This window comes from Athene noctua, chromosome 2, assembly GCF_965140245.1.
Source record: "Athene noctua chromosome 2, bAthNoc1.hap1.1, whole genome shotgun sequence".
Classification (NCBI taxonomy): Eukaryota; Metazoa; Chordata; class Aves; order Strigiformes; family Strigidae; genus Athene; species Athene noctua.
The window spans coordinates 95,650,716-95,671,682 of record NC_134038.1 but is presented as its reverse complement, the minus strand read 5'-3'; the positions used below and the strand labels follow the sequence as shown (position 1 = coordinate 95,671,682).

Genomic DNA, 20,967 nt, shown 5'->3' with positions numbered 1-20,967 from the left:
TGGAGCAGGGAGAAATAGGCTCAATCGTAAAGATTTTCATCTTTACTCTTTGCCATATCCTCAGATAACTGCACAGTAGAGATTAGGCTGACTTAATAGAACTTTTCATTAAAATGGTGTAGCACACAAATGATATGTTCGCAACCCATGTAAAGCACGAGTTAACACAGAAGGGAGATCTGCATTCTCTTCTTACCTCAGACACTGAAGTCCATATAAACCTGGACATCTCATTGTATCTCATAGCAACCAGTTCTGATGCTCACAAAGCAGTGACAAAACTACTCCACAGGACTACTGTTTTATTAATTTGTGTTTGAAAGATACTCATGACACTATAAAATATCTTAAAAACATCCATGAGTACAAAATAAGTGATACGAGAATTCATTTCAAAACTTTCCCATGCATACATGTTAGTTTCTTCAGATTACGTTATGTTAAGGAGTTTTTCACAATCTTTCTTGTCTTCAGAAAATTTGAAAATACATATAAAATCCACTACTTATCATACGGTCTTTAGTAATAAATATAGTTTACTGCTTTTAACTGCAGTTGGGGCTAATTCCCAGCTGACTCTTTTTCTAGCTCCTCATCAAAGTATAAAGAGTGTTTTGACTCATTATTAACTAATATTATTAACTAATTCAGCAGAAGAAACCACTTAAGTATAAAAATAACTTCAACCCTCTAAGAGAAGTTAAGATGTAATGATGAATGAACTTTGGAAATACAGGAATTTTTATTCAAATTTATTTCAACACAATATAAAATATTTTGATGCTTATCTAGAAGTATTATTCTCCAGCCAAGACTGGCCAAAACTATTCTCTTCCTAAAGTCACAAATCACAAGCATAAAATAGATCTCATTCTCCTTTCCTTCTTCCAAGAGATAGCAATCACTCCTTTCCAGTACTTACCTGACACCAAAAAAACTGTTTGTTTTGTCTTCCATGAACATACTTTGTCAAAAACATACCTTTCAAGGTCATGTACCTCAAAACACTGTATAATGTCTCCACCTACCCCTTCCAGTCCCAGATAGATCCACATTAGGAATCTGTTAAAACTCCCTGCAGCAGCTCATTAACTGAAGATTACAGAGGCCAAGAACTTAAATGGCTTCAAAGCAGGACTGATGAAGAGATGGAAGAGATGTCTACTAGTGGCCATTAAACAATCTAGGCACAACCTCCACACAAGTTACTAGCACAAGCCAGGGGCTATGCTAGAAGGACTGCTTAAGGCATCCCCAGCTCCCTAGACTCCAGAGAGAGTGACTAAACAGACCTTTGATCTGACGTAATATGTGTCCTTAGATTAGCTCTCAAGCCCAGATATCCCTCAACATTTCATCAAAGCACACATCACGTATCTCCAGGATGTATGAAAAGCCACATCCTTACTCAGCAAATCTCCCAAATTTTACACCTCAAGAAAGAACATCCATGACATCTTCACTTCTCAGAAGCATGGCCTGAATTCAAACTTTGCACAGCCATGACACACTCTATTATTTACAGTTTAGAAGGCCCTAAACTATTACAAAAGTCATGCGATGGGACAGTGAGAAATTTTTTATATAAAACAACTGTGTCAGTCAACCTGACTCACTAGTACTTGCTCTGCCATTGTCTCCAGCATAACAAAAGACCTGCAGGCACAAGTGAGACAGCTTTTACTTGCATGATCTGGAGTGTAAGGCTGTCAATTTCGGGTTATATGCCTGTTCAGAACTGCTCATGAATAAAAAGAATTTATTCTAAAGAAGGCTGCTTGTGACCTAAACTGACTGGTAAAGTTACTTCAACCCCCTCAGATCACAAAGTATAAAATAATTTGAATACATCCTGGTTTAAGCACAATTTTTCTGATATCAACCAGTTATGATGGAAAAATTCCCTATGAGGTTATTCCAAACAAGTGGTAGAATATACATCTGCACACTCACTCTCTCTGAAAAAAATCCTTCTCTTTGCATTTCCAAATACTAGCATGTATATGTACCAGTGACAAGACAGAAATAATGAAGTTGTATGCAGACAGTTATCAACACTTGATGGATTATCTGTCTGGTCATACGTTCCATGTTTTAAGTGCAATTTAAAAATTTAAAAATCAGTATTATTATACAATACTTTGTAATGTCAGAGGCAGAATCTTAATTTAACTTTATAATTATAGGTACAATAGCTTTCCCTTGAATACGAAGTGATGTATCACACATTTCAAACCAGGTATTCTATAATCATAGAGCTTTTTGTTACTGTTAAAATTGCAATTTAGTTTCTGAGGCAGTAAAACGCAGTAGTACAAGGAATACATTAGAAAAGGTTTTAAAAATTAGGCTATGAAAAATCATTGCAGCTGGAATTTAAGTACAGAAAATTATAGAAAGGGATTCAGAAAACATTTATTAGAGAAGCCTAAAAATCAGATACATTAAAATACATGCTCTTTTAATTGCATTGATACTGTGATGCTTAACTGGCCATCCCTATTTTGGATGGGCACTTATGCCTAATTTAAAAAATATTCCTAGAAAAAAGCCAATCCAGTCTTTCTTCCACATGTGCCTTATTTCTTTTGTTATCATTCCATAGCATCTCAGAATAACAAAAATACAAACCTGTACAGAGTTGGCATGAAAATCTTACTGTAAAATAACAAGGTATTAAATTATCAGTAACACCATTATACTTGTCAACAGAAGAGAACTATTGCTCTTCCCCATGCTACAGAGGTAAACAGCCTCTCTTCCTTTTGTCAATCAAATTTCTAAGTTCACCTAACTCCCAGAAACTCAGCAAATGACAAGCTATGACAGCCAAAATGCACTTTCATCTAACCAAAACACTTACTTCTGCATAATACTTAGTTGTCTTGAATGCAACCCCAAAGCAAAATTAACAGAAAAGTAGGAGGCTTAGCTTATAATTCCCTGACATTTTTGGTAAAGACAATAATGACTAAATTACATGGTTTAGCTGTATTAAGACCCAAAAACTGCACCCTCATTTGCATATATCATGTTTTAGTCAACATAGCAGATTTTAGAATTATTTATACAAAGCTAAAAAATACACAGCTCCGAGAGGTGGGTTCAAGCTTTTGAAAGTGGTATTAATTTGCCTTTCATGATGAAATAAATCATAAAAATATAAAATGTAATAAAAATAAAATTAAATATATAATAAATATATTATATATTTATATATTATATAAGATGTGTTATATATTATATATTTTTATATATAATAAAAATAAAAATAATAAAAAAACCTTATCATTTTGCTCCATTAACCTCATTTATCAGCCGGGTGAAAATATTTGTGGATACTTGTGTCACTAATGGTATACCTATGTGCATGTTTCATGGGGAAACATACCTGTATTGCATAATTTTTGCACATATAGGAAATACTTCTCACTCCTTTAAATTCTTAATAGGAACACATGCAAGGAACACAAACAATAAATTTTTCTGGTTAATTCCCAACCTATTGTATAGGGCACCAGTACAGGCATACCGTTTTACATTGAAAACTTAGAAATGCTCATATTCAAAGAGCTGGAAAACAATCTAGGCTAGACAACAAAGACAACAAAACTTAATATGTAGCTGGCATTTCTAAGTTAGATTGCAGCAAACAAAAGTTTTTGTCAGTAAAACTACAGCCAAACAGCACTGTTGTGTATTTTCACTTATGTATTTCAGAAGAAAGACATAGGATTAAGTTTGTGCAGATTTTCCCTATTGGTACCTTGAGTTGGTCAAGAAGGAATACAGCCAGGCAGCATGAGGACTTTGAGATCTTTAATACTTCCACTGCCTCTGCTTGTGATGTACAATATCTATTTCCTGGATAAACAGAGAAGTTAAGTCCCCAGAGTCTGAATCCAGTACCTTTCATAAGCCCTAACTTCATTTTTAAAAACGATAAAAGAAAATGTAATTTGCTTTCCAGCTTTACCAGTAATCCATACGTGTTCATATTGCAGACTGCAAAAACATCTGTGAGATCAATAATAAACATCCTAGTCGTCGTTCATTCTTCTGCTTTATTTAAAGAGAACATTCCCCAGCATACATGCCGCTCTACATTTTCTCCAGTTTGAATGATGGAATACAGATAATAGAAATAGAAAAATGTATTGCAAATGGCAAAAATGCATGTGCTTTACCAACAGGCGGGAGACCTTCCAAGGCAAAATCAAGTAGTCTAAAAGAAAAAGTTAAAACAAGACAGCAACAAGACTGCAAAGTCTCAGATATTAGTGAATATCAAAATCACATTTGTCACTGTCTCTCCTCAACACTCTTCCTACTCAAAAGCCCCATGCCCCCAGGTTCCTCGTTCCAGTTACAGGTTAGTCTATCCCATTTAGTGGTATGGTTTGATTTCTCCTCCTACCTGCCTGCTTCCACTGAGTCATTCATGCACAGTCTACTCCAAATCTTGACTCCTATGTGTTTTAACTTGCCTTCCAACTTCACAAAGTTGGGAGCTTTGTGATCCCTCGTGATACCCATTTCCCACCTAGTGGTAGCTGGAAAAAAAGAACATTGTGGACAAATGATCACTTACATCCGTAATAGTAAAATTCATTATGAACAATGTATTTAGAGAATTTACTTATAGGAAACTAGCAAATCCCCGCCAATCATGTGCAAGCTTTGATTTTGGTCACTACTTCCATCGTGGAGACAGTGAAAAGCATCATCCCTATTGCTGCAAAACCTGCAGTTGTTTGCTAAATGTAAAATCCCTCAACCCAGGTAGAGGAAACACAAACTAAGGAGCACTGGAATCTCTCAAGAAGATAGGTTCAAAATTATTATTATGTTTTTAATGTCAAGCTCACGCTTTCTTTTTGGCGTTTTTTATTTAATATATATCCTTTAAAAGATGATTTAGATACTGGCGCACTTGTTGCTACTATCCGTAATACATATTACTTGACTAAGGTAGCACTGGAAAAGGTAAAAACAAACTTTCAAAACACTGTAAACATAAAAGATTAAGCTTCCCAACCACTACAGGACAATAGGTATTTATGTATAACGTTAAATACTTCTGCACATTGTTACTAGAAACACAGCGTTTCCATTTCATAGGCTGATATGATTAATAACTAGACTTTATGTATTTTCAAGTTATATCTGATTTGAAAATTAAAAAAAAAATGCCTTTAGCTACTTTTCTTGCAGAGGTTTTTACCTGGTCCCTTTGGCCATTACATTCCCTACTAATTTTCCTGCTATTGCTCTCATTTACCTTTTTGCTCGCCATTATTAAACATTTTTATTATTTCCTTCCTGCAATCTCACATGGGAGGATGACCGCAAGGCCTCACTGTAGGGCAAAACGCACTTTTCGAGTTTTCACGAATGCAGCAGCTTCGCGTGGGTGATGTACTACTCACACTGAAACTGCAGATTACTACCCAAACCTTGGAACAAAACTTGCCAGGGATTCTAAACTACTTCGATTACCACCGTGGCACAAGACGCAGCGGCGTTCCCCAGAGGCCGCCCCTCACCAAACAAACACCCCCCGGCCCCCCCCCGGGGCCGACGCCCGGGCAGGCAGGTCACACCCGCAGGGGGAGCAGGCGGGTGAGGCACCCCCTCAGCGACGGGACCCTGCCGCCCGGGACGGCCTCCCCACACCGGGAGACCGGCACCGGGGTATTTCCCGGCGGGGCAGAACGCGTAGCGGAGTCAGTCGCACCTCGAAGGACTCGGCCCCGCGGGCAGTGCCTCTGCCGCCGCCTGGGCGGTTCCTAATGCAGAGGCCCCGCCCCCAGCGAGGGGGAGGGGGGAGCTGGAGGGCGCCGCTACCCACCCGCCTCAGGCCGAGTAGCGGAACGCCGAGCGAGTGACGCTCTCTCGATGCGCTCGACGCTCGTGCCGACCCCTGGCACCCCTACCGCCACTTCCGGCGGCGCGCGAGGCGGGCGGGAGCGTGCCGGGCGCAGCGTGCCGGGCGCAGCGGCGGCTGGCGGAGGAGGACGGTTGGCCGCGGCCGCCGCGCCCCTCCTCCCCCGCGCCCCCGCCGCCGCCGCCGCCGCCAAGCAGGTACGGGGCGGGGCCGCTCCTCCCCCACGCACCGGGAGCGACTGGGGCGGAGGCGGGGTCGCTTCCTGGGGAGCGTCACCCGGCAACAGGGGGCCATGGGCGCGGCGGTGAGGAGCGCGGGGGCAAGGGGCAGGGGCAGGCGGCGGCGGCGGATTCTGCGTGGCGGGAGGGTTTTGGCTGGCCCGAGGCGGTGTCCCGCAGCGCTGGGCCCTCGGGGCCCGTAAGCGGCGAGACGTTCCCTCCCCCGGGGAGGGGTGAGGAATGGCGGCCTGTGGCGGATCGAGAGCCTGTGTCCCAGCCCTGCCCGGGGCAGCTGGCAGGTGCTCGGGCAAAGCCATGTCTGTCCGGGCCTCGGGGCGTGGCGTGGGTCGGTCCCCGGCTGCTCGGCTGGCAGAGGGCTGGGCGCTGGCGAGGAGGCAGGAAGGAAGCTTCAGGGATCGTGCCGGTCCCTGTCCCCATTCCTTCTTTTGTCCCCGGGGCAGGAGCCAGGTACCACCAAGCAAAGGATCTGCCCCGGTTTCTGACAGATGTACGTTTGCGAGCCTGTAACCCGGAGCATCCCTGTTACGGTGCCAGCTGCTGTCCTGCCACCAAGCATTTGGAATTGGCTCCAAAGGAAATGGATCTTGGCCAGGGCCAGCGGGGAATTTGCCTTGCGTGGCTCATGCGAGCAATTTTTCTGCGAGTGCTGATGTTAGTTTCTGACGTACTGATGTCTTTAAACGGTGTACTTCAGGGTTAAATAAAAAAGCGCTACCTCCATAATGTTTTCTCCATGCTTGGTAGAAGTCATTAATTTCTTGGAGGCCAAAGAAATTTTGCTTTTCTAGATACTTGTTCGTTTGCATCTTTTTCATGTAATAATCTATTTTACTTGTGTGCTAGGTTAAAATATTGCTCTCTGTGGTACTTTTTCTCAAAGGGGAAGGCACAAAAAGTCTTTGAGCCAAAGAATGTGTTGTTTACATTTTTACACACAGGAGAAAGAAAAAAGGATGGAAATATGCTATTTTACACACATCAGGACAGTTCTTAAGCCACGACTCTTCATAAAACAGATTTTTTCTGCGTGTTTGTTCAAAAGGTGAATCAGTTGCTTGAGGGATTTTGGTGAGAGGAGGATGAATAGCATTTTTGATAAATAACAGTTTGAGAAGTCACAGGGGACTTCAGAAGAGTTCTGTTACTGTTGGTAATGAAGTTACTTGGTGGCGAGCGTTTCAGATGGATACATACGTTTGCAGCTTCTTCATTTGTTAAATAACGTTCCTTCAAATGTTTCTTGAACGTGGTAATTTTTTGCTTCCTTTAGAACATAATAGAGAAAAAACAGTTACTGTGCATCATCTTCTTACAGACAGCCTTGGGTGTAACTAGAGCTATCAGTGTTGTTTCTTACTCCTTTAGTGGTAGACTCAGTAATCTGCAAGAATTTAAATGGACAGATTGTAAAAACTGGTGGTGTTCCTGAGGAAATATTTGGAATACAAATAGTTGAAAATCAGAAAAATTGTGTTAATTGTGATGTGGGTTAACGCCAGTAGGCAGCTAAGTACTACACAGCCGCTTGCTCGCTTTCTCCCCACTCTGAGGGATGGGGAAGAGGAAAGGAAGAGTAAAAGCAAGAAGACTTATGGGTTGAGATAAAACTTGTTTAAGAAGCAGAGGAAAGATAGAAAAAGAGACAGAAAACAAAACAGGTGATGTAAGGGCAATCACACCTCCCACAGGTAGACCGATGCCCAGCTGGATCCTCAGCAAAAGACGGGTAACCTCCTTAAACCCCCTCCTCTAGCTTACTGTTGCTGAGCATGACACCTTACAGTGTGGAATATCTCTAGTTAGTTCTGGTCATTTAGTTGTGCCCTCTCCCAGTCCTCTTGCACACACCCCAGTCTTCATTGGGGCAGGGATGGAGGGAGAGTGAGAAACAGAAAAGGCCTTGATGCTGTGCAGGCTCTGCTCAGCAATAGCTGAAACGTTAGTCTGTTATCAGCATTGTTTTGGTCACAAATCTGAAACATTGCACCACTCAAGCTGCAATGAAGAAAATTAACTCCATCCCAGCCAGACCTAACACATAAATACACTTGCTACTGTTTCTTCTTCCCTCTACTTCTGCTGCTTCTGATCCTAACACAGGTATTACAAAAATAATATCGAAATTAGTGGAAAATGTAGGTACAAAACTACACATTATACAATTCACTCCATTTTTGCACTCTTGCCGCACACATGGCTGTGCCTTCTGCCGAAATGTATCATTCCCTGTGTTTTAGGTGAATAATGAGGCTCAGGTTGCTTCTGTAGCACTTGTTGCTGTTGAGAAAGCGTATGTTAACAAATGCCTGTCGAGAGGATGTGTACACTGGACAGGGAAGATCTGAACAGGCACCAATTAAAAGACAGGTTCAGATAAGATGTCAGCAATGGGTAGATTCCTAAATACATTGTCTTTCCTTCATGGTGCTTTTCTCCTTGGGCTTGAGTTTCGGAGTCCTAACTTTGCATGCAGTTTTTCTGGGGAGAGTAGTAATTCATATCCTGGTTTAGTGAAAAAGTAAAGATCACTGAGTATTTTCCACAGGCACCCCTACTCAGCTTTCCATAGTGGTGGAATGCTGTAAACAGGTCTAAAGGGGGCTGCTCTGTCATCGTGCCCAATCTTAACAGCTCTGCGTAATTGCTTTCATAAATTTCACCTTAAAAATGGTTCAGTTGTTCCTTCCTTCTTTTTTAGGTTTCTGTAGAATACGGATAGCCTAGGGATGAAAAGTTAGTTTCTAGTAAAGCTTGATCAGGATCACTTCACGCCCACTTGCTCTTATTCTGCTGTCCTTAAAATTAGAATTCTTTTTCCTCCTTAGTGGTAATCCCAGTAATAGTTTTCTTGAAAGCAAGTCTCTTTTCATCAGGGTGTTGCTAGGTTTGACAAGTTGCACTTTCATATTATTTCGGTTCATAATACAGGCAATCTGTGCCACCATCCTGATAATGTTTTTTGAAGTTGCTCTTTGAATCCATCTTCGTGGGTGATCGTACCTCTGTATGATATTGTACATGAAAACTCACAAGTGCCTTGTTGCATGACGTTGGTACTTTTCTGTTTTTATTGAAAAGAGTCTACCTAAACTTTAGCTTTCTGTGGCCACCTCATTTTGGGATTAACTGACAATCCGCAAGGGTACACTTTCAGTTTTCAACTGTAGAGCTCTGAATACAAATACAAATGGTTATTATCGTCCCTAAACTCCTGTTATAGTCCCCAAGCTATTCTTTCAGAATTTTAATAGGAATCTTGCTCCAACCTGATAGTAGGTTAGTATCAAAAAAAGGAAACATAACCACATTGCAAGGTTTATACTAATCCTTAATTTTTCAGCTAAACTTGTCATTTCATGTATAATAAAATTACTAATGTTCATGCAGATTACATTTACTATATTTATTGCATTGATTTAGCTTTTATATGCTAGCACATTTTCCATTTAAAAACAGTGGGAAAAGCATTTTTAATACATGTGTGATGAGTAGAAGTATTTTTGAGCTGGGGAAAACAAATCTTTAAATGGCTGAGACATGTTAATTATTGACTGCTTGCTGAACTAGATGCTGACCTACACTTAAAAATCTTGGGACAACTGACTGATCAGTGTGTTCATCTTGAGGCTGAAAACAAAAAAGAAGAAAAAAAAAAAAAAGCCTCAAACATCGTACTCTCTGCTGAGCTGGAAAAAATTATTATTTGCCTTTCAATCTATTAAGCTGCTAAATTCATTCTCCAGGCTTCAGTTATCCAATTTTGTTTTCTATTACATGTGGAAATGGCTGCATGTGGTTAATACTAAAGGGATTGCCGTACTGTAGACCTCATCAGATAACTAGTCTAATTTCTGAGTCTGGCTTCTCTCTGGCTTCTTGCTTCTATCTTCATGTTCTTTCCCTCAGAAGTGTGTGAGAAATAGTGAATAACTGTGAGAATAAGGGGATAACTTCTTCCAGTTCAACCCTTGCAACCAGTCATAGGCTCAGATCTGTAGCTTTTAGCAAGGCTTCCCATGTAGTGGACTAGTCTGGAATGTTTTGATGTGAAAATGAAATAGACAGAACCACAGTGCTTCAATACCAGTTCTTTCGTTGTGATTTGATCATGGGGATCACTTCTCTCCCGAGCAGTCACTGCTGTGAGTACTGGCATAAAAGGGCTAGTCTGAGCTACAATGGAACTGAAGCTGCTTTTCTGTTGCTGGTGTTTTAGGGTGGGTGGGTGGGTGTGTTTGTTTGTAGAGCATGGGAATTCTACCTCCCATGGGAAGCAAAACCACTTTCATAAAGTGTTATTGGCATCTGATATTAACTGGTGTTAACACTGGACATCAGAAAAGATAAATAAAATTTGTGAATATAGCAATCCAACAAAACTCTTTAACCTCTATATTATTCATATAAATGCCACATTCATTTACTGTTGTTGTTGGATGGCTGTATTTTATTCTTACCTGACTTCAGCATTTCTTTCAGCTTTCAGACAGAGGACACACAGAAAAAGAGCAGGAAGAAGACAACAGTAGCACCGAATGCAGCGAACTAGGAATCATGGATCTGAAATTCACTTCATCAAGAAAATACATTTCCATCAGTGTACCTTCCAAATCTCAAACTATGTCTCCTCATATCAAATCAGTAGATGATGTCGTAGTTCTTGGCATGAATCTCAGCAAATTTAACAAACCTACTCAATTTTTCATCTGTGTTTCTGGAGTTTTTATGTTTTATCTAATCTATGGATATTTACAGGTAAATGCTATGAACTTGGGTCTTAGGCCAAATCCTTCTACCCCTTTTCTTTTTCAACAGCATAATAATATATTATGTATTTTAATATGTATAGAAGTTTAAAATAGATATTGATTGCAAGGTCAAGCTTTCTGAATTCAAGAGCAATAAGTAATTCTATAAGATTCCATTATAGTTCATGTACCTACAGGATTTGGTTCAGCTGGATTTTCATAACTTGATGTTTTACTTCTGTGTGCAAGATACACCTTTCAATATTATTTTGAATGTGTATTTTTTAAATGTGATTTTATAGTCTTCTGCAACCAAGCAAATTGTAGAACCGTACAGCCTGACAACTAAGTCTTCATTGGTGTTGAAACCTTTAAATCCCCTTGAGTTCCATGAGTGCCATACAGTAATAGTAGTCTGTTGTTCTCTGCGCTTCTTTCAGGACGGAGCTGAAACATGTACTATGGTCGGTTGTTAAGCACAAGCATAACGTTTATGTTGCTTTAGTTAAACATTCCTCTTCCTGATAACCTTTTCTTTGTTATGTTGAGCAGATACACTTCTGTTCCTTTTTTAATTTTTTATTTTTAAGTTCAGTGAGCCTTTTCAATAAAGCAGTGATTTAAGAAATTGCTAATTAAAAATCACCATGTTTCCAATGTCGTTTTCAAAAAACAGCTGAGAAATTTGTTAAAATAGTTACTTCCAAAGAGTTAGACAAAGTTATCGTTAACTGAAAGCAGAATCTCAAAAAGGAGAATACTAGGTAGCCATTTATGTAACTGACGCATCTGCATAATTCTTCATGCAGTGCATGTGGATTTACACCAGCAGTAAATTTTCTCATTACATTTTGGAGAACCTAAATTGTCTTTTTCAGTGCTTTGCAAGTTACGTATGGCAGGTAAATTCTAGTTAATAACCAGCAGCTGCAAAGGCTAGATTTGCATGTACATGAAGAAAAAAAAATCTGTTCATTTTGTTTTGATTTAACATTTTGGTGTATGTATATGACGTTGGTGGGTTTTTGTTTTTATAGGAATTGATATTTTCAGTGGAAGGTTTTAAACCTTTTGGTTGGTACCTCACTTTAGTGCAATTTGGATTTTATTCCATTTTTGGACTAATAGAATTACAGTTGATTCAGGACAAAAGGAGAAGGTATGTGTTTTTCCAAGCATTTTACCCACTGTCCATCAAATTAGAAGCATTTGATATTTATGGTAAATTTAACTTCTGTTGTTTGAATGTGAATACTGTGAGGCATTGGTAGCAGTTCCGTAGTTAAAATAATGTGAATTTACTGGACAACGTTAGAAAATGTTTTATGAGTACCCACTTAGATTTCAGACTTATAAGTAATCTTGTTGACTCTACTGTCACTTTGTCCCACTTACAGAGCATATTTTGTCCTTAAGATAGCTGACTTATGATGTATTGCTTGGGATTATCACATCTAGAATAGGGCTGTCTGCGCTTCACAGCACTTGGAGTCATCTGTCACATCATCACATCAGGAATATATTTTCCTCAAACCTTGGCACCTCCTCACCAAGAGTTTCCTCTAACATGCTTTGCATCTTGGAGAGTGTCAGAGGTCTGCTCTTTGTTTCCATGTGGCTGTGTAGGTTTGCTTCAAAGGATGTGCTTAGGTTTTACATTTTTATTTAAGATAGCTCTTATAACATCTTGCCACAAAATTATTCTGTGTTTTCACTGCAGTTGACCAAGGAGATTCTTGCTGTCTTGAATCATATAGATATGGGATAGTTTGATCTGATTCACTGTGGCCATTCTAGGCTTCATGGCCATTCTATGGCTTCCTGCCCAACTACAGCCTCTGCAAACTATGTTGAGGCTCTCTGGAATCTTGGATAGAGGCTGTCATGGTGTACATGAATTTTAAAATTGCTATAAAGCGTTATATCCTAGTTGAGCATAACTAATTTTCCTTACTGCAGTCAACCTTGACTGATTTTATGTATACTGAATTTAGGCAATAGAATTCTTTTATAGCCAAACAATATAACTTTGATAAATTATTCTCTTTATGTTAAACACTGACAGCTTATATTTCAAGTTATCTGACTTTTTCAGGTGCATCAAGGAATACTGCTTTTGGGTGTTCTGTAACTAGTATTTAGATTTTGATTACCAAATAGTTGCTAATGCTTACAGAGCATGACCCTGTAAGTTATGTTGGAAATATAGATCTTAAATATATTTTACATTTTATTTTCTATAACCTAGACATCATGTTGACATTAAAAAAATCTTATTTCCTAATTTTTATGCAGAATTCTCCATTTCTTAAACTTTAAATTTTTCTTGCATGCCTCAGAGTATGCCTACATCACATAATGAGTTACGGATAAGACAGTTACAGCAAGACATCTCCTTATCTTGTTTACTGTGACTCTGAGGATGCATAAAAAAATAGCTGAACATATGCACAACAATAACTGTAAAAAATGACAAAGTGAGCACAGCGATTGCTAAAAATCACTGTTGGATCATCTGTTGTCAGGTGGTAATTTCATCAAATTGCAAACAATATCTCTGAAAATGTTCAATGAGCCCCTCTGTTCGTGATATCTGAATCACTTCTCTCTTAGTCTGTTGAGTTTTATAAAACAGTGGTACTTTATTCAGCTTTCTTCATTCTAAAAATGTCAGTGTTCATGTTGACCATGACAGGACTATAATTCAGGGTATCTTGGTATACCAACCTTCTGGTTCTTTTGACAAATAACCTGAAGCCTTTGTCTTGATTGTTCTGTAAATAATACACCTTCTCAGAAGGAGGTTAAAGAAGTACTGCTTGAATACTTCATGAGCCATGAAGTTTTTATTGTCTTGTATTTGTATGCTGTTTATTAGCAGTAATTGAAAGAAATGAAATTTGGAATCAGTCATTTATGTGCATTTTTAAATTTCCATTGCAGAATGAAATTCAGTGAGAAAGATGGTCAAATTGTATATATAAGCATATTCCTCTATCAGAATTTTCCAGGCTAAATCACATCTAGATGAGTCTGTAATACCAAGATTCATGTTTCTATTTTGTAGAATTCCTGGAAAAACCTACATGATAATAGCGTTTTTAACAGTGGGAACTATGGGTTTGTCAAATACCTCTTTAGGATATCTGAATTACCCTACTCAAGTCATCTTCAAGTGCTGTAAGCTGATTCCAGTTATGATAGGCGGGGTTCTGATACAAGGTAAGTGTTAGTCTTGCTATTAGATGACTTTCTGTCGTTTCTTTGGGAAGTGTTCATGTATGGAATCCTTTACTTTGTAAATTCCACTGAGGCTCTCAGAGAGGGACAGGTAGCATTTTTCCTATAGAAAGAAAAAAGTTAATTTCTGAAGCATCTTCTCAGAAAGTGTATAAATAGAATTAGATGAACAGAAAGTGTGGGGGAAGGTTTTTTTGCAAGGTCACTTGCAAAACTTCATTTTTATGCAGTTTCTTAATTTTTAGCAATATAACTGTTTTCTAAACCAAATCACTTCATAAATGAAACATTTTCAATACTGAAATGGAAAACTTGAGGTGGAAGAAGGGAAGTCCAGCCATGATTTGTGAAGAAATCCTCTACTCTTCTTTTTCGAAAAGCCTGATTCCTGAATTCGTAATTAAAATTCCTAAATTTTGATTAAGCGTTTAATCAGAAATACACCTAACTTTACCTGTCTTTGGCTAGTCCTATAGTCAGAGTTCATATTCCAAAAATAGAAAATGGATCTAGAGAACAACAGATAAAAACTATAGTTATGTGAATAAACATGCTTCACTATTTCTGGATTTAGAAGACTTAAGTATATTATAAAAGTTTCTATTTGTTCAATACACAAAGGTTCATTAGTTAGTAAAGCTCTGCATGAGCAAGTGTTATGTAACAGAATCTAGAATGATATATTTCTATTTCTGTAGTTAATTCTGGCCTTCTAGTTGCAATAGAAGGCTGAACTTTCAGAGGAGGTTGCAAGGTTGCATACACCCATGCACAGTATTTACCTTTAATTAGGATTTTTTTACTATTATTTTAGAAATTTTCAGTTAAAATTTTCAGTTTTAAAAATGTTCCCTTGGAAGCTTACATTTGAAAGCACAGCTTCTGGACAAGGTATACGTTGTTTCAAGCAAGATACACTAACTCTTGCCTTTTCATTTCCCTACTCTCTTTTTCCACTCCCCTCCACATCCTGTCTCTCCCACACTAAAAGACAGTGTAGGATTCTAAAAGTGCCCAAATCATCTGTTAGTGTTTGGGAATGACCTCTCTTAACCAATAAAGGCAGCCAAAATGTCTTGCATGAGGGAAAATCTTAAGAAAACATCTAACCTGTCATGAAGTTGTTGAAATGGTGCTTTGTCAGGGAGCATGTGCTTTATGTCATTAGTAAAACTAAAACTGATCACAAGCATCAGGTATTATCTGTTAAGATCCTCACTTGTGTTAGGAAATGCTGTTGTAGAAGGAACTAATTCCAGTCGTGAAAGCCAGAGCATTAAGTCTTCTGTTCAAGTAAAAGAATGACGTTAGAACAGTTTTTCCTTTGCCTTCTGGTCTGTTAAACAGTGTAAACATGAAACTCTGAGAGTGCTAACAGTCCATTCATGTTGTTTGTATTGCTTTTGTAGGAAAACGTTATAATATTGCAGATGTGTCTGCTGCCCTATGTATGAGTCTTGGATTAATATGGTTTACTTTAGCTGACAGCACAGTTGCTCCAAACTTCAACTTGACAGGTAAAGATATATTATATTTTGGAGTTTAACAAAAAGCTTGGTTTTTTCCTGCACATAAGCATCCCATAGAAGTTCTGAGAGTTCTTGGTGGAGTGTCTTCAGGTATCATACAGAAAATGCAGGTTTCATCGTAGCTTTGCACTAGCACAACTGTATCTGTGGCAGAAGAGGCCTTTATTCTAAGTGTTAGTTTTTAGGTTCGTATAATTGCTGGAAATTCCACCCTTTAGGTTGAAATGTCTCATGCTGGTTCTCAAGAAATACTTCCCAGTAGGTGTGTTAAAATAAATATGATAAAATTTAGTTTGACCACTTTAAAACTTCCGAAGTTTAGTTGTCTTTTCTAGCTAAACCTTTAAGTCTTTTTTCCATTTCAGAACCAGTTGCTTTATATTAATTGACAGTCTCACTCAGATTTTCTGTAGTTCTTAGTTGGAGTGCCCATGTTCTAACTTTTCTATACTGTGTAAAATCAGAAGCAAAGATAAGATTTTTTAACTTGCTTGGCCTTAAAAACTTGGTTGAATTTCTTTCTCAAATGACAAGGGAGAATTGATTATTCATTAAATCCATGTTATTTACCTGGCTGGTGTTTGGATTAATACTGAACCTTGAAAAACTTTTGAATATTCAACTTCCAGTGCATTCTTCTTTTGAAATTCTGAGGTGAGTTACAACAGCTGTTATGACAGACATTCACTGTGAAACTTTTATTTCTTAATAGTGGAGGCACTGATTCAGAAGTTTTGTTCTTAAAAATAATAATAAATTCTCGGGTTTAAGGAAAAGACTTTTTGTTATTACAAAATACTATTTCATCTGCTGTTAGTAATGATCAGTTTGTGATGTTCTCTAAACTGTATATATCTTTTGCCTTGCTCGTAAATTAATTCTCATGCCTTTTAATGTAATTTTAGTGCTACTGGTAGTGGAAGAAATTACAAAAATCTGTGCATTACATAATCTGATATGCATTTAATGTGTTTGTGCAGTGTAACTGGGTGGCTACTTGAAAAAAATACATTTTGAATACAGTATAATGTTGATAAGCATGTAATTACATTCTAGTGTTTCTGATTTATAGAGATATATGTTATCATTACAGCTATTTTTGGCTATAGCCTCTACATGCATTCACGAATATATTCCTTTGGTAAAATTTGAATTACTTTAATTATGTGCTATGACTTAATTTTGAAAAGATTTGGAAAGTTGATTCTTCAACTGATTGGGGTAAGGTAAAGTGCAGCAAACATAGCAAACTCCTGACACCCTCAAAGATCTGCAAAACACAAGATAAAAATCTTTACATGTCTTCAAAGAATCAACAGAGCTGTCTTTCATTATTAATTTATTTTGAAATTCGAACAATTCTGTAAATATTGAAACTTAGATCACTACCATTTGGAGGAAGTTCTGTGAAAATAGAATATAAAACTAGAATTCAAAAGTCTGGATCTCCCCTAGCAAGGTGATTCAAAATTCTCCTGTTCACTTTCTGGGACAGTTCTTTCTGTAAGTCTCCGTTCCCTCCTGCCTGTTTTGTTTTATTCCCATGTCAATTTAACCAGAAGAAACTTCTCATAATGGTAAAGGTGGAGTTTTTCCATTTCTTGGGTCAGTTATGGAGATAGATGGTCCCTTCCTTCAAGAAATATACTGATTTTCATTATTGCAGAAATACGTAGCTGCTGAAGTGTAAAAACGATGATAATAATTATTAAAAACTTTATTCACTCTGCACAATGGCATTTTTTTTAATAATTACACTTTTTTTGATGTAAATCACAAAATAAGAACTGAAAGCAGAGAGGCAGAATTTAATTTTATATCTTCATAGAGTACCTTCAAAGAAATAATTAAGTAATTAAGGATATCAAATTTTCAAAAACATAAACAGCAAATTAAGTGTTAAACTTCAGAATTACTATTTTCTAAAGTTGCAGTTTTATCTTACTGCCTACTTACTGCCCCGTAAATTCCTGAGTTTATTCCAGTGATTCATACACATTGATGTAGAACTGTTTCCATGCAAACTAGTATGATTCTAGCATGTTTTCATAGAACTTCTACTAACTTTTTAAGAACTAAGCTGTTTACATTTCACAGAGCAAACTATACTGTGAAGGTAAACAAAACACATAATTTTTGTGGTCTGATGCAAATACTAAAAATGGAGCATGAGCAAATGTAAAATACTATTTGGATGAACAATTTTACAAGTTTTTTTTGTTTGTTTTTTTTTCTTTTTCCCCCTGCTATTGAAATGTAATCTCAGTATTGCTCCACCAAAAAAGGAATCTACACAGATGTTGGGGTTTTTTTACACATGAAAGAGGTCAGTCAAGAAAACAATACTCTTCTGCCAGATCAGGTACATATTTGTAACTAAGGAAGAGGTATACTTTTCAAGATGGAGTTGCTGCTAAGAGCTCAAAGCATCCCCTAGCATTATCAAATCAGAGAAGTAGTGGTAGATATCCTAAATAGCTGTGAATAGTAGATACAGGACTTCCAAAAGAGAAACCAGAAGAGAAGGTTGTGCAGAAGGAGACAGTCTTGAAACACTGGTGCTATGGGAACTTCCACGGTTCTGGCATTACAGGTGTAAGTAGAAGTTAACTGTTTTCACTGAAAATACAGCAAAAATATCCGTTGCATGCAAATTCTTCTGCCCTAGACTGTTTGTACACATGCAGTTTAGTCCTTTGCAGACTGAGGTGTTTTGTCCTTAGTTTCACTGTTGTTCAGATGATTTTAATTGGTTAGCTACCTCTACTGTGTGTTTTAATCTTATGTGTGGCAGGCTACTAAAATGTGGAGTATTAAAGAGGTCTTAATGGTCAGGTAAGCTCCAAACAACTCACCCGTCTAACACATTTGTGTGGTGGGGCTCGCAAGTGTGAGTATGTATTGTTGAGGGACTTTTAAATATCAAAGAGCTTATAAATGTGTAAGCAGTGTTAATATTTTAATGACTGCAAGTATCACATTAATAGTGTAAAATACAATGTAATGTCATCTTTCAGTCAAGTCTGTTGGTGCAAGACCTGCAGGTTTAATTTCTTTGAGAACTAATTTAGGACCAGTTCTTCCAGTCATTTTTACTAGTGCTTTACATACTGGATAAGGTTACTGGTCTTGTTTATGGTTTTGCTGCTGCTGCTTGGCAGGTGCAGCACTATTACAATGAGTGGAACAATTCTTCTCTTCATACTGTGTATCTACATAATGTTAACATTTGTCTTGTCCCTACATTTCTCCTTTCCATGTGCACTTGCACTTCAGATCTTAGGTAACCTTCCCATCTCAATCCAGTACTGAACCCGTGCATTTGTCCATTGATGTGCCTGGGCTGTTAAGCACTGCCGGAACAAGCATGATGGAGACATACTTGGTCACTTTACAGATGTGATCTGCAGCAAGGCTGTTGCTGAGCTGGAGATGTTATTATACCTTTGGATCAGAGCTGAATCCATGTAGTTAATATAGCCATAGCATTTAGCAATATAGTCTTTAGCATAACCAGTGTTATTCAGGTTGTCGTGTCATTTTCTGTTGCTTCACTTGCTTAAGTTTGGCCTGGGAAAAGAAATGTTTCCCAAACTAAAAACATTAGTTTGGAAGTTCCCATATATCCAGAAGTTTCCAAAGGGGATGCCACCTTAAATGTCATTGATCTTCAAAATGTTAAATCTTGCAATTCTGAAAATCCTAGGAGCTGGGATTTTTTTTCTGTCAGGAGTTTATACTCCATATGGTCTGTCAGAATGCCTATGTTGAGACTTCTGATAGTAAAAACGTAATATTAAGAAAATATAATACTGATTGTTTCTAGTCTTCCACTCCTCATTCTTCCCTGACACTTAGGATGTTTTAAGGAACCAAGAATAGAGCAGACAGTAAACATGATTTTGATAAATGATATCTTCTGTAAGCTTGTGTACTTTGGAAGAGTAGTATTTCAACCTGTGCGCATTATTAAATACAACAGTTGCCACAGTCGTGAGGAATCAAAGTTTGGAGGTTGGGAAATTGACTGGCATGGATAAAAAGTTATTAATTTCTATTATTGGAAAGCTGATAACATTATTGACTGTGTAGAGACTTCGTTGTGAACAGATAGGGTAACATAAAACCATGGGGTTTGTATCTAAACAGTAGTTTTTAAAAATTAATATATCAGTAATTCAAGATTTCCATTGTGAATCCTCTTGCATTTGTTTTACCATTACATCTAACATTTCTATTTGCCTTTGTCAGAAAAAAAAAAATAGGATTAACTACTCAAAACAGTATGTTCTCTGGTTATTTATCTTCATTAAAAATACCTAAATAAATGCAATTGACATCCTTTCACTCTTGTTACTACAAAAGTTACAACTGACTTCTTCATAGCAATGTCCAGATGTTCCTGTCAAGCCTAGACATACACACTGTGCTTAAGGGTTAACTGGTGGAAGGAGTCGGGGTGGATAATGCTTTATACAGGTCTAATGAAATAGTTTTGTTGACATTTAGAATATGGTGGAGAGAGGATTTTATTATTATTTTTCTATTTCTGAGATTTTATTTCTTTTTTAGGATAAGTACAGAGTGGTTTTTGTCACTACTCTGTTGATAAATATTCTGAACTGTTTTTTGTTTGTTTGTTTTCTCGTATTAGGTGTGGTCCTAATATCCCTTGCCCTCTGCGCAGATGCAGTTATAGGAAATGTACAGGAAAAAGCTATGAAGTTGCACAATGGTTCTAATTCAGAAATGGTAAATACCAGATTTGCAATTTTAAAAGAACGTGTTATGATAGACAAGGCATAAAATAACAAAACATGAAACTTAATCTGCTTTTCTCTTGCATATGTGTACAAGCCGAATTTCAGAAACCATTTTTCTAGACTTGAGACTGTGGGTAAAAATTTAAGACATCTGCTGAATTGGAGATCATGTTTAATAGACCATGATCTGGAAATAAAATTGAACAGTAAAGGATCTTGTCATCCACAGGATCTCTGTTTCGATGCTGAATTTGGAACTTACCCTGGATTAAGCAATAATGAAAAGATAAAGGATGTCTTGTGGCTGAAATAGGAACCACTGCTGTGGAAGGTTATACCTGATTTTGCCTTCTGTGTTATTCTAAGGAAGTGACGTATATCACACTGCCTAACAAGGAACTAGCAATGTGGTGCTCGTTGCTGGTTGTGAAAAGTGAGGTCTTTGGGTAGTTTGGGAGAAAACTCTGGATGCAGACGCAAATGAAGAACTAGAGACTAACTTCTGTGTGTATAAACGCTGTAAAGTAAGAGTTCTGAAGATCAGGTCATTGTCAAGAGTTT

The 20,967-nt window shown here is 37.8% G+C and overlaps 1 protein-coding gene across 6 annotated transcripts in view; it reads left to right on the top strand.

Moving 5' to 3' along the window:
- Positions 1 to 5,954: 5,954 nt before the first annotated feature.
- The window catches only part of SLC35B3 (solute carrier family 35 member B3), a 30,745-nt gene continuing 15,732 nt past the window's right edge, over positions 5,955 to 20,967 (top strand). For 2 of the 6 annotated variants that reach the window (XM_074899659.1, XM_074899655.1), the window contains exons 1-6: positions 6,094 to 6,191; positions 10,606 to 10,881; positions 11,912 to 12,033; positions 13,942 to 14,096; positions 15,524 to 15,631; positions 20,298 to 20,395. In XM_074899659.1, the coding sequence (XP_074755760.1) occupies positions 6,180 to 6,191; positions 10,606 to 10,881; positions 11,912 to 12,033; positions 13,942 to 14,096; positions 15,524 to 15,631; positions 20,298 to 20,395 (771 nt within the window). In that variant the 5' untranslated portion in view covers positions 6,094 to 6,179. The other 4 variants (XM_074899657.1, XM_074899658.1, XM_074899661.1 and 1 more) reach the window with 4 other exon arrangements.